This window comes from Passer domesticus, chromosome 4 (genome assembly GCF_036417665.1).
Source record: "Passer domesticus isolate bPasDom1 chromosome 4, bPasDom1.hap1, whole genome shotgun sequence".
Lineage (NCBI taxonomy): Eukaryota > Metazoa > Chordata > Aves > Passeriformes > Passeridae > Passer > Passer domesticus.
The window spans coordinates 27553701-27568088 of record NC_087477.1 but is presented as its reverse complement, the minus strand read 5'-3'; the positions used below and the strand labels follow the sequence as shown (position 1 = coordinate 27568088).

At 41.0% G+C, this 14388-nt stretch overlaps 1 protein-coding gene across 10 annotated transcripts in view; it reads right to left on the bottom strand.

The window, feature by feature from the left end:
• Window positions 1–1200: 1200 nt before the first annotated feature.
• Window positions 1201–14388, bottom strand: part of OTUD4 (OTU deubiquitinase 4) — a 28302-nt gene continuing 15114 nt past the window's right edge. For 3 of the 10 annotated variants that reach the window (XM_064416750.1, XM_064416757.1, XM_064416758.1), the window contains 11 exons: window positions 13954–14054; window positions 12469–12593; window positions 12173–12353; window positions 11444–11609; window positions 10497–10617; window positions 8790–8845; window positions 8084–8242; window positions 7451–7589; window positions 6200–6469; window positions 5473–5513; window positions 1201–3833 (listed from right to left, as the gene is read on the bottom strand). In XM_064416750.1, the coding sequence (XP_064272820.1) occupies window positions 2607–3833; window positions 5473–5513; window positions 6200–6469; window positions 7451–7589; window positions 8084–8242; window positions 8790–8845; window positions 10497–10617; window positions 11444–11609; window positions 12173–12353; window positions 12469–12593; window positions 13954–14054 (2586 nt within the window). In that variant the 3' untranslated portion in view covers window positions 1201–2606. Of the gene's footprint in view, window positions 3834–5472; window positions 5514–6199; window positions 6470–7450; window positions 7590–8083; window positions 8243–8789; window positions 8846–10496; window positions 10618–11443; window positions 11610–12172; window positions 12354–12468; window positions 12594–13953; window positions 14055–14388 lie in introns of those variants that run through there. The other 7 variants (XM_064416752.1, XM_064416755.1, XM_064416753.1 and 4 more) reach the window with 7 other exon arrangements.

Sequence of the window (14388 nt, the reverse complement as noted above, 5' to 3'; positions counted from 1 at the left end):
TTATTCCTTCATTGACATGTGAAAAACATGATGAGAAGACATGGCTTTGGTCCTTGTTTAAGTTTTTGCCTCAGAAGCTACAGAAAGGAGTGGAGGTAATTTTGGATTTTTGCCATTCTGTGTGTTAGCAACATGGTTATTTCACGACCTTGGCAGTACTGAGCATTACATACACACTGCCTCCCTCTGCCTTGTGACAGCAATGCCCCTGTACTACAGCAGCACAGGGACTCTGAATTGCAGGTGCTGAGCACAAGAGCCCTACACAACTGCACTGCTCAGACAAAAACTTCCAACGGCTGACTAAACGTGTTCTCTTCTGCACAGCTTAACTCCCTTTGGACTGGAGCTGTGCAGTCTTCTCTGAATCAGTTGTAATATGGACAAAGATGTGGCTCAGCTGTGTGTCACAGCTGACTATATGCTGAATATTACATCTATTAACAGGAGGATCCTGCAATCTAAAACATCTTGCCACAGGCCAGCGGTTGGGCCAATCAGTCTACTACTACTCCTTCAGCAAGAGAGGAAACCAGATTTACTTGATCAGCATCAGAGAAAATACACCTACACCTTCCCATCCTTCACTATCCTAGAGTAGCAAGGCACTGTAGGCCCAGGTGAAAGAAGTTTCTTTTTAAATGCAAATTCTAAAAGCATATCCCTCCCAGTTATTGCCATGCCTCTCTTCCCCAGTGTTTCCCAGCAGATTTCTGTAAGGAAGTGTTACTGGCTTCATTCTTGCAACAAAGCTTGTGATGAATGAGGTGCTCTATGACAGAATGATTAGTTCAGTGACTACTGCACAAATTTGGGATAGAGCTAGAGTTTAAAATTCATCAGTAAACTCAACAAGCAGCCTTCTATGATTTTGAAAGGAATTGAAATACAGAGAATCACAATGGTAACAACAATTAAATCCCTCCGTGCTTGCTTCATTCCCAACCTGAAAAAGTGAAGATTGCCTCTTTTGAAATCCTGAATGAAAAAGTATTTAGATTAAAAAAAGAAAAATTTAAAAAGCCTCCAGCATGCCCCCTACCCCTATGAACAAAGACTCCAAATGGCTTCTTTTGGTTTGCTGCCTGCCATATGCTGTTCATCATTCTGCTGCTTACTACAACTGGCCCTTTAAGAACAACATTTCATTTAATGCCATTGCAACAGGTTTAAATACATACATATAATTTAGAAAGCAAGTGAAAAGACAAAACATTTATTTTAATTAGGTTTTATACATAGCATGCATCTGAAAACAAACTCTTTATCATGTAACTATCACTCTGGTTTCTGCACCAAGGGTGTACAATCTCAGACACAATGAATGGGTACCGTCACCTACACTACTGTATACAGAGATATAAAAATATACACAACAGTTCAATTTTACAGAGCAACAGAGCTGAGTGAATACTGTGCACACTGCACTCTCCGAGCCTGGACAGCTGAACATCCAGACTGCAAAGGCAACAGGAACACTGCGGAGATCGTAACTGGGCTCAGAAGAAACAGCATCAGAACTCTGACACAGTGTAAAAATATAAGGCAGAAGCCACTTTCTTCTGAATTGTAGGGAAGAGCAGAGCACACTGAGACTCTCCATTCTTGCTTTTAAAAGTAGTTCCAGCAAGGAGTTGTACATGCAAAACATCAACAGTGCAACAACAAAAGAATACTGAACAGTAGCTCAATCGTACAAACTTAAAAAATGTAACATGTACTTTATGCATCTCCTCACAAAATATCTAGGATTTGTCAGTGCATTAGTGTTAAAGTGGCATTAAAAAAACTTCTGCTATTATAACAGATGCAGAATTATTTTGGAAATGCATAGCATCTACATTTTTATTGTCTTTGTAATTATTCAGTTGGCATAGGCACCATTCTAGTCACACCAGCATTAAGAAGAATTCATGGTGGAAACAGCCATTCTTATCAGTTCATACACAGGTATTCTTGACTGCTTGTCTTGATTTTGATTTCAACAAATAAATGCTTTTTAAAATTCAAAAATATACCCTATGATTATGAAAAGAACTATATACAACATACCTAAGACACAGGGTTAGCTGGCTGCCATACGTGTAACACACAAGAGAAACATTCAAGTTTGACAGATATTTTTTTCTTTTTGAGATGAAAGGCCTTTGGGTTGGAAGCATATCAGAGACAACAGTGCAGTAGGCTGAGAATTCCTTTAGCTCAGTTCAGAACTAAGGCATTGTATGATAAAATATACATTTATATTTGGTGCAATGTTACTGTCAATTTTAGAATCTAGATCACATCAAATGCTGTCATTTGTCACTCTAGGAAACGCACATACCCATCTTCTATCACAAACGGAAACCTTTGTGGGGAAAAAAATTATCAAACACTAAGCCTATTTTTTTTTCCTAATTTGACATTGAAGAAAAACTGCTAAGCCAAACAAACTCTAGAATCCCCCCAAGAACCCTATGGTAGGACTTTACATCCTCCTAGTCTTTACTTGCCAAAAATTAGCCCAAAATTAAACGTCATTGAACTTCACTAAAAAGAAATTAAGATTTTAAACTGCTACTTCAAATTACTTTTTGCTTCAATTTTCCAATTATCCACTCATTTTATGCTTGCTGCCCCCTCTGATTATCTCCCAGTGTTGCCCTTCTCCTGTCGTTCCTATATGGCTGCCCTCTAAAGTTTCTCTGATACTGGTAGCCGTCATCTCTGCTTCTGCTGGGTGGTCCTTTCCAGGCCTCCTCATTTCTTTGGAACTGGTATCCTCCCCTGCTGGAATAACCCCTGTCAGGTCTGGGCCTTCTGCCTCCTCCGTAAGTCTGGTTATAGAACTGCTTGGATCTGCCGCTCCTCAGCATGTCGGAAACCTCGGTGTCATCTTCAGAGCTCTCCTCCCTCGTTCTCTGGGCCCTGCTTTCCGTCTGCACATTCCCCACGCCCTTGGACTCTCTCCCTTTAGGAGGCCTCTCCTTCCGGCCAGGAGTGCCGGGTTTCAGTTCATTTTTGGGAGGTTCTGCCAGCAGTGGCTGCGTGCTGGGCCCTGCCGTCGGCCTCTCTGGGCCCTGTGTCTGTGGAGGGCGATGCTGCTGCCCGGCTGCTTTCTGCTTAGGAGCGGCCGAAGGACAGGTTGGCTCCAGCTGAGGTGCCCTGGCCGAAGTGTCTTTCGGGGTCCCTGCAGCAGCCACTGGGAATGGGACGGTGTTGGAGCCGCTGCCACTGTTGGTTTTCTGGAGCTGCTCCACACAGTTCACTCCAGGAACTGGAGGGCTGCATTCTTTGCCCACGTACATGCTGGCAGAGGTGCCAACTGCTGCCTCTTTGTCCTCAGGAGACAAGACAAGATTAGGTCTCGCTACTGAATTCTCAATGAAACCCTGAACTGGGTACCCATACCAGAAGTGAGGAAAGAAAGGAGGTGCTATTGGAACAGCTCCTAGAAAGTGATTGTGTCCAAAGGGCGGCTGTGGGAACACGTTTTTCCCTCTCAGGGACTCCTCGTAGTTCGCATGAAGAGCTTGCGCTGCATTCTCCGGTTCGACGCAGACCTGTCCTTGACTTTCCGTCACCTGAGCTGAAGGTATGATCAGAGGCAGTGATGGAGATCTGTCAACCTGTGGAATCTGACCATTGGACCTGGCCTCGGTCTGGACAGCAAAGTGCCTGTTTGGTCGTGCAGTTTCATTTTCGTTCTGAGCAGGAGCAGCCTCCTGGAACCAGGGGTTGTGTGGATACACAGGAAGGGACACGTTTGGGTACATTCTACAAGCAGCTAGATAGGCCTGGTGCAGGGGGTACAGGTAAGAATGGGGTGCCCACATGGGACAACTGTATGCCTGCAAGACAGCAGGGAAAAAAAAAATTTAAATCAGTTATTTGGTCTTTTGAATGTTCAGAGAGACATAAAAGCACATCAGTAATGCACTATTTCAAAACAGTTAATTTTAGGAGATAAAAGTGAATTTTCTTTACAGTGACTGCCCTCAATTCTGAATCATATAACTCTAGGATGGTGTTCTTATTGTTTTCCTTCCAAATGCACTTAAAATGGGCAACAGTTACAACCAGGAAGAAAACTTAGTAACGATTTCTATGTGGTTAAAGACAGAAAGCTTGACTTAGTAAATCATGCTCTAGGTATGTGTTTGAAGAGAAACATTTCAAACTCATTTTCCAGAATCACACTTACTAAATGGCAATTTCTTCTACTAGACCACACTTTGCAAAGGCCACTACACTGAAGTTGTCCACCTCAGGTGGTGGCCCTTTCCCTTTTCTCTACCTCCACGTTAATAAACTGGACTCTGTAGAAACAGTTCCTGGAGAAAACCATCCTGGAAAGCCTATGCAGACCTCTGCAGGAGCCCCATCCCTCTCAATGTGCAGTGGAAGGGTGTGGGCAGGGCAGGGTTTGGAGCAGAGCAGCAGACAATGCAGAGGGTATTTCCTGGGCTTGCTGTACCCTGTGACACCAGCAGAGCAGCACAGCCACTAGAACGAGGGCTGGGACCAGCAGATGGTGCTGAAGCACCAAACGACAGGCTAGAACCTAAATAATCCACAGTAGCAGTAAGGAGAGTCCCAAGCATGTCAGCTGTTTAAAAGCATTGTGGTGACACCTGATAATTAATGACTTAGGGATTTCTCATTAAGCACAGAGACTTATATTAGGCAGAGGTATCAAATTTGCATTGGAAACTGTGCTGAATATTCCCTCTTTCCATGCCCAGACATGAAAGAATATCATTGCTGTGGCCAAAGTCCCATGAAATAAGCCCAAGAGCTCTCAGCACCTCGCCCCAAGCAGTTTGCCTGACAGAAGGAATAGGAAGGTAAAAAAGGAACATTTTTTTGTACAGAAGGGAGAAAGAAAGCAAACAACTTTGCCTTGCCAAGCAATGGAAGATGTTGGGATTTGGCTAAGCCTCTTCCCCTACCACACACACAGAGGTGCACCCCATTTACACATACACACCACTATAATTGCTGAAAAGGTAGAACTATTATCATTAACCTGAGCAGAAAGAACAGACACGCAGGGTACTTAAGGGAATGTCCCCAGGGAAAGATTTTGGGATCTGCACTGCAGTGGCTGTGCCAGTACACAGCCAGGTTTGAAGCCTGAGGGCATTTTCTCATTCCCTATGCATGTCATCCAAAAAAACCATCTTCACATACACAATTTATCTGTGACTTTGGAAAGCACAATTTCCTGGCTGTGCAGCCACAGTTGGAAGCCAATAGGTCTCACTATGCTACTGACATGAATTTGATTTCTGCTGACTTGAAGTGCACTGTGGACAACTGCTGACATCCCAGTAAACAGAACAAAAAATAAGGAAGTATTTAAAAGTGAAAAATGGATTTGAAATCTGCAGCAACAAATTTTCTGCACTCTGACTACCAACAATTATTTACAAGTGATTTTTGTAAAATCAAAACAAAATGAAAACATAAGGAAGTTTGAATAGTTACCTTCACACCAAGATTGAAGAAAAATCTAAGAATATTCTTATCTAAAAAAAAAAGGAAGAATATTTATAAGGACCTAAAATATTTCATCTGATACAAAAACTGCATGAAGTTCCATTTCAGTAGAGAACACCAGTATTAAGTTACTACTTGCATGTCTTCAATTGATTAGTTGGGGTTTTTTGCCACAGTAAGGAATCTAGAACACAACAGCAGTTTAAATTTCAGTTTTAAGTCTGTGAACTTCTAGTTTTTAAAGAAACAGTTCACTAAACAAACACCACTGTGCAGTCACACACAAGATGTTCTTTATGGACATACCTTGCATTCATAGTATGCCAAAATCTGTATTTTCCCAGATCAGTAAGGAAATGCACAACAGCTTCCAACATTTTAAATGACATGAGCAAACCTAGTACTCTGACAGGAGGAGTTCTCCAAAGGTAATTCTTTACATGCACAAAACCTCAAGTTATGATGGGGTAAGCTAAGAACTACAAAGTTATCCTACCAGATTTCCAGGTGTAACCACTTGAAACAGTCACAATGTTGGCAATGCAAACTAGAGTTACAACTCTATTCAATATTCCCTCCCACATCTTAAATCACAGAATGACAGTTATTGGATCCTTGGACAAAGAATGACAACAGGACCAAAAAAAGTTGCGTTTATCTACATTTTAAGAAAAGAACTACTAGAAAAAAATGGTGTCAAATTCAGCCTTCTCACCTTTAGGTAAGTCTTCCCCAGTACTGCACAGGGAGTAAGGAGGTGCAACAGCTCTTTCTCCCTTTTCATTAAAAGGGAATCCAGGGTATAGCGGATCCTGGTAGGGATTCAGAGTCTGAGGCAAAGGCATTAAAGGCTGGTTAACTGCTTGTAGCCACACAGGAACTCCAGCACCTGAAGCAGATGTTACCTGAGCCTGTGATACAATAGAGTCAGGTCCTGTTGCTGGTCCTGGCATCAGGGAAGAAGCAGGTATTTGGGCTGGAATACCTAGAGGGAAAAAACCCAAAATAGATACATATACATGTATAGAAATAGAACAGGTATCAATGCATATCTAGATATGTATATTTAGATAAATAATCACAAACCAAAAGACATCAGAAAAGCAGGATTCAAAATGCAGAGAATAGTTTTCAGAAAGAATGAAACAATTTAGCTAAGCTTTCCAGAAATAGCTAAACTGTTTCTTTTTTATAACTATGAATGCCAGAAGGAGACAGGAAGGAGATAAAAATGGGGGAACTAAAATTTTCATGTGAATCCCTGGAGTTCTCATTCTGACTTGTCATTTAGAGTTAACTCTGAATCTGAGCTTAGATCAACTGGGCTGCACATCTTCTGTCATAGACACATTCAAGTGAGACAGGACTGTGACTGTCTCATGTGAACAAAGCAGGCTGATCTGAAAGCTGGTTCTTGTACAGAAACAGCAGTTGAGAGAAAATGCAGCACCTGATCTAATGAGCACTATTGATTCTCAGCTAACTTCACAGACCACAAGATATGCACAGCACACCAAAACCCATTACACTGGCTCTGCAGCTCAGGTCTAAATGGATCTCATTAGTTTCATACATACAAGCCCCAAGCTGAGTCCTCAGGAGTCAACCAAGGAGTCTATTGTTACATGGGACACACAGCACAAACACTTACCAGGTTTCAACATGCTGACAATATCTTCTACCTTAAGCAGATCCTCAAAACTCAATGCTATCCCACTCAAGAGGAAATTAAGTACACAACCCTCTTGTACCTTCAGGTCAAGCAAACTGTACATACAAGCAATCAAATATCTTTCAGAACTCTCACTAGCTTTCAGCAGTGAGAAACTACATTCCTATGAATGCCTGCCTTTGGAGTGTGAAATTATAAGAGAAGTGTCTCCTGGGGGCATCTTCAACTTAGTAAGAGAGTTAAAATATTTTCTGGGGTTAGTAATTTCTGATTTATGTTAGTATTTCTGCAAACCTGCTGGTCCATATGTTGCTGGCTCACTTGGCCAAGCTGGCACAATGGCTGGTACAGAAGGCACTGCTGGAGGTAAATGCACCTCAGAGAAGACTGGAGAGGGTGTTGGAGTTACACTCGGCAAGCACTCGGTCAGGTTCTGTAAAAACAAACAAATCAGAATCCCGTCATGGCTGGTGACCCTGCTGACTCAGCCTTATCTGAACTACCACCACGCCCACAGGGAAGTACTAACTAGGAACATACCCAAAGAGACCTCAGCTGCATCACTGTGTGGAGAGCTCTGCTCTGAGCTCTGTCCAGCCATGCCTGTACCACAGAGCCATCAGTGCTGGAACCACCTCCTCAAGCTTTACATTTAACTATCTCCCACCCAAAATAAAAGCCACCCTCACAAGCAATTACCAATAACCTCAGAGAAACTTGCAAAGGAAAAGCTAAAGAATTTAAAGGGAAAAGCACAGTTACCTTGATAGAAAGATATGAAATAACCCCTCTCTCAGAAAATAATAGATTTACTTTTCTATCAATCTTTATGCTGGTCATAACAGATTCCTAACTGTAAATATGAAATTTTAGCATTATCACCATAGAAATGACTGTGTAATTAAAAGCCAGTATTGTAATACATACGTGGCTGTGATGAAGCTCCCCTTTGTCTGAAGTCTCCTGACTGGAAAACTTTGAAATCAAACAAACATTTCTTACTTGCTCAGCAAGAATCGGAGAATCTGTTTTAACTTGTTCCAAAGGAGATGAAGCTTTTGGATAACTCTCATCTTGACTATTCTTCTAAAGCAAAGTTAGAAACAACATACACAGCTAGTCTAATAGTAAGATTAACTTTACAAAGAGTTATTCACAAACAGTAAACCACACTTCATACAAAGTGGGCTAAACACCCATCACATATTATACTAGTGTGACATTTTGCTCATTGAAAGGACAGCAAAGGTTAAAAGCCAACAAGAGGCCATAAATCTTCACTGAACTTCAGAGCTCATGGTCTGTTAGCACAATAGCTATTAGCAAACATCAAATCTTCTGTGGTCCCATTATACTGGAAGTACAGACTGTACTAAGCAATTACAAATCCACATTTGTAAGTGCTCTCAATAGCCCAGGTTTGAGGACTCTGATTGCAGAGAAAGACTAAGTATAGGTTACAGGGCTGAGGAAAGCTGACAGAAATACAAGCCTCCAGCCTTAGGAGTATTTCACTAAAAGCTGTAAAGCAGCAGCAGCAATCACAGCTCTAAAGGCAGATATTGCTCTGCTAACCATGTATCAGAGAAGCAATAACATTTAAAAAAAAATTTGGTCTTTTCTTTAAGATTACCTCAGATGAATTTGGCTCAAGCTTCTGACTTAAGTGGATCTGCCTGGAATTTGACTCTGCAACACCAAGACATAACCTAGTAAATGAACCATTACACCACTTATGGCTATCACAACTTAAGCCAGTTAGTTTGTTTTTCCAAAATTAAACTTTCAAAACTAAACCTACAACTTAGTATATATTACTTCAGAAAACTTAAATTTCTATTTTTACCAAAGATCAAAGCATCCTAAAACAAACAGTTATTCAGGCAGTAACAGAGCAGCTACTTCAACCTGGGTTCTGCAAGGTCTACAGGAGCTCTTTACTGATGTTTGGAAATAATTTCAGTGATGCCTGGGGAAAGCAGGAATGAAATGCAGCTGTCCCTTTAAATATATTCATCCTAAATTGCTCCTAATGAAACAAAAGCTTGTACTTTGCTTAAAGGGAAAGTGCTCTGATTGGCATTTTCATATTCAAGTGTTAAGGTAAAAGAAGCTCAGTCTTGTCTACTTTTGACTGATTCAAAAAAAAAGTTTAGAATGTTGCAGTGGATTAAAAGATCTAAAAAATTTTTCAGACTGCTGCACAAAATTTCATTCCTCAAGCACCAGCAAACACTTTGGTGGGGAAGACAGTATTAAAAAACAGTCACGACATAAAAAGATCTGAAAAAGTTCTTCACATTCTGGCTTATGTTCAGACCTGGCTACCACTGCTTGTCAATCAAACTCATGCTCAGATTATCAGCAGTAGATACAGACTTTTTAAAAGCTTGTTATATACTCTGTCACAACTAGACAGCAGTATAAATGGTAAAGTATTGATTTTGAGAATTACTGCCAAATCCCCAAGCAGCAATAGGAATCCCTAGACACTCAGAAGGAAGTATACTTGATTCCCATAGGATTGTTAACCTAGTTTCACAAGAGGCAATGCAAATCTGAGTGTCAAAAAAAGCAGAGAAAGCTGGACATGCCATGCCCTTCAGCCAAATTCAGCATGACAGTGGAGCCTTCACTTTCGCTCCAGCTTTCTCTACATGAACATTCCTTAAAAAATGTGAACATGCCTTAAAAAATTCCTTTGCAATTAGCAGAGATTTACTAACTACCTCCTCCTGGCACCTACAGCTTTCTTCTACTACTGCCATGTTCCACTTCCTCACAGAGGAGGAAAAGCTTTAAGTCCATGAAGAGAAGCTGAAGTGCTGTAACCGACTGGGGGGAGAGAAAAAACCCAAACAAAATTTTGACCATGCGACAAAGCTTTCTACTGTAAACAGGTTTGTTTTTCCAACCCTTCTGTACCCTTCTTCTCCCCTTCCTGTACCATGGCATGCTAATTCTTAACCATGCCATACTTTTACCTGCTTCATATATGACTCTTAAGGCTCCTCCCACTGGCACTTTCTACCATACACTCTAGAATTTCAAGAGGACCTAATTTAGGGTAGCTCTGATAAGTCTTTTAGTTCTTCTCATTTCTCTTCCCATTTACTACAGAAATTCCAGCCAGGAGTCTACCCTCTCAGCCACATTCACAAATGTACTTTATTCACATACCACACCCTTGCTACCTCCAGCCCAGTTTAGTTTGGCACTGCTACTTAGGATAACTTTCCCCTCATTGCCTAAACAGATGCCCCATCTTGAATAAATTCAGAGGCTGAATTTATAAGCAAATTAAAAAACCCAGCCACTATCTAAACCCATTTAGTTTTACCTTTCTCCTTCTGCTCTTCCACCTCTGCTGTCCACTTGCTGTTTCTTCTTTCACTATTTGAGAACTTCTTCTGGTTTACATTATCCACAGTCTGTGTAGCAGCCTGACAGACTAACTGGTTCTGAAGAAGTTGACAAAAGCAGAAATATCACTTTATGTAATCAGTCCAGTGACACTTTAGCATCATCTGCTATGATACTATTATGCCTTCATAACAAATAATATTTATGTCTGTGATAGGCAGAAAGGGGAAAGGGGGGGAGTCTGGCTCAGTATCCTGCAGATTCATCCCCTCTTTCTCATTCATTGCTACGTTTTGCCAAGTGCCCTTTAAGAGCATTCATGTCACCAGCTGATGTGACAAAATCTGTTTCACTCAGACAATAAATCACATCCTCCTCCTGCAGGTGAGCAAATACAGCAAACTGTTACTGCTCAGGAGAGAACAACCTTTGTCCCTTAGGCTTCAGTCTTTCTCCTAGTCATTCTTCCCAACCTTGTTTCGCTTTGCCCTAGGATTTAAACCCAAAAAGCCCCACACATCTCTGGAACAAACCTATGTGGAGAGTAGCTCTTTACCCACAGGATCTGCTCACTTCCCTGGATGTACTGGGACTCCCACCCACTTTCATTAAAGTTGCATCAATAGAATGATCTCTCCAAAATCCTACAAATACAGATGCCCATGTGCCTCCCATATTTACACACCTAAAGCACTGTGTGGTGGACATTCAATTATTCCCAGGATAAACTACTACATGTATTTTCTTATCTTTAACATATAAAGCATTGGAGATGCTTTGTAATTAGAAGTACAGGTGAGTACAAAAGGAATATCCCTGATTTTTGAATTGCAGTGTGATTCAAGGACAGCAAACCAATGGCTAATGAAAGGCTCACAGACAAGGATGGAAAGCGCACTGTTAATTACAAGGAATCCAGCATACATTGCAAAGAGCAGGAAAAGCTTGTTCATCCCGCTGCTGGATCTCGTACAGGGAACGAGACTCCTCTATGGCCTGCTTCTCCCTGCGCTCCTCTGGAGACAGCCCAAAGTAGTTGCAGTCCCTGCTGCCGTGGCTCTGCTCCTCGCTCCGCTCGCGCTCCGCTTTCCTGCGCACCGGAAAAGGAAGAGGATCGCTCGGACTAAGAAATCTGCATCAATCCCAACACAAACTCGTGGGTTTCAGGAGAAAGGAAGAAGATGCGAGTATGGAAACAGAAACTCTGCTGCAGCAGCCCAAGGAGTCAAAAAGTCACTACCAACAAATACAGGCAAAACACTTGTTTAATACTCCTTCCAAATGTTAAGTCAGAACACAAAGCAGTCCCTATGACAGGTTCAGCAGAAGCTGAGGGAAGATCTTAGCCATGCCCAAGAAGCACTTGCAGCATTCTTTCAGCCCCAACCAAAAAAAAACCCAACTACAACATAATCCATACTACCATCCACTTCCCAAGAAAAAAAAGTGGCTTTGTAGGCAGTTTCTGCCATGCATAAAAAAAAAATTATTCTTCCCATGCTTGTGTGTATTCTTAAGGACTTGAGACATTTCCTAAGCATTCAATGGCAATTTATTTCAAAAGAGTATGCTGGAAGCATCTGAGCAGGTAGCTGGGCTTCCAGAAGCTCAGTTAAGAGCTCAAGCCAGGGAAGATGCTGTTTGCAGTTTTACCTTGCAGACTGGGAAGGATTCCTGCCCGGAGCTTTTTGCTCAGTTGAGGTCTGATGAGGTTGGGGCCCAGAACACAAGAACTGGTGCTGCCTGGTTCCCACAGTATGCTGAAGTCGAGGAGGTAGTGCTGACTGGGGTTTGATTGACTTGCTCTGATTCTTTGGCCCTCTGCACTCTGCATCTGTGACAACAACGTGGAAACAGGTAAGACTTTTGCTTTACTCATTGTTTAAGCTCTTTGGGACAAAACATCTGACAAAGAAGATTCTGCCACACAAAGACAGGTACAGTCCTACCAGGCTGAGCATTCTGCCCCCACGTTGGGTAAAACTTCTTTATCTTCTTCCCTGGCACAGTGTTCCAGCCCTCCATAGGAGAGGTCTGTGGAAGAGGTTTAAGGCTCTTCAGTGAGACAGCATGCCTACAAAACAAGGAATTATGGAGGGAATAATCTCTTAAAAGACCACACTGGGGCTTGCATAAATTAATACCACATGTTCATTAATACTGACAGATCTTTCCACTTTTGAGAACACTGTTTTCAAAGTTTTTTGCCTTTATGATTACACTCAAGCAATGTATAGAACAGCAAACCAATTTTTATTCCTTTTTACATAAAACTAGCAAGTTGACACAAACTTATCCAGTAAAGAATGATCAGCCATTTGTGAAGTGCCTGCAGGGCAGACAAAAAAAGAAAATGATCCCAAAAAGCAATACACTTAGATAAAAGCAATACTTAGATAAATTTATTATCAATGCTGCAGTAGGTGCCAAGATTGAAAGACGTTACATTGATGGTGTATATCCCAGAACAATTACTGCCTTTTTAATTGAGGATGCTAGAGATGCTCCAAGCAACTGTTTACATTATTTGAAAGGTTATTTATTTATATATTCATTCTATAGTAATACAATACTATAATACAGAACTATAGTAATATAATCTGTTCTAGATTAATAAAATAATGTAAATATATAACTAGTATATTAGTTATATATTTACATTATTCAAACAGATTAAATTCCAATTTAAAAAGGATTCAAACTGCAAGATACTCTTCAGATCTCATAATTCTTTTTAATGGTGATCAAATGAGATAAATGGACATCTTTCTCATTTGCCTTGACTGAAAGTGTTCCCTCTTCCCAAACTACACTCAGTGTGGGGTTTCTTGACCCAGAAGTCACAGGACTTCTCAAACTGCTCTCTCTGTGCCCCCTCCCCACCAAAACACCCCAACAAACAAAAAACCCCACCCCACACAAGCAAAACCATCAAATCCACAAACCAAGAACAACTTCAAACACTTTTTTGTCCCAGGTAGGGCAAAGATGATGCTGATCTAAAGAGCAACTTGGCACTCTCTGTATGAAATCAGGCAGAGCTACTCAAGCACCAGAGGAGCTCGGTGCTTTAGTGGACCTTTCAATACAAAAAGCTTGTCACAAGTCTAGCATCTATTAAGTCCAAGCAACACCTTATTAGCCCAGTGTCAATCTGTTTAGGAATGAATCTTATGCACAAAAATTAAAATACTACTAATGTAATTACTATTCTACTCTGCAAGTAATACCCAGACTACTTGGGACTACAGAAAGAAATGTGAAATAATAATCAATTTCTCCTTTTTTAAATAGTATGATGCTTTTTTAACAATTTGTGGTAGTACTGCTCCAAGTAAAGAAACCAATAACTTCAGTCCCTGAAATGCAACTCTGAACCAAAGTAATGATTTCTTCAGTTTGGTGCTCCCTTCCAAAAGAAATTAAGCACTCACTTTGCTCCAAGCTCTTCTACAAATACAACAACTGGCCCATTCTCTGAAAAAACTTCTTGAATATGGGCATTATAAAATTTCCCATTATGGTCTAAGCGCACCTGTAAAGAACAAGAGTAAGAAAAACAAAGTGGATTAGCTCCAAAGACAACTGTGAGAGGAGCTAACTCTTTAAAATACTGACAATTAGAAACAGAAATTTTCCTCTGGGCAACAGAAGGCCTGAGAAATACACATCACAGTTCAATAATTTAATCAAAAGCCAGTCTTTAAACCCTATTGCTTCTTCAAAACAAAATAAAAATACTATTAAAACAAACACACACACAACACTACACAAACAGCTTGCTGAGGAACCCTACTCAATGAAATATGCTTTTCAAAACCACATGAGAAAGTGAAAAGCAATGAGTGCAGCCAGGCTTTTCAGCTTTA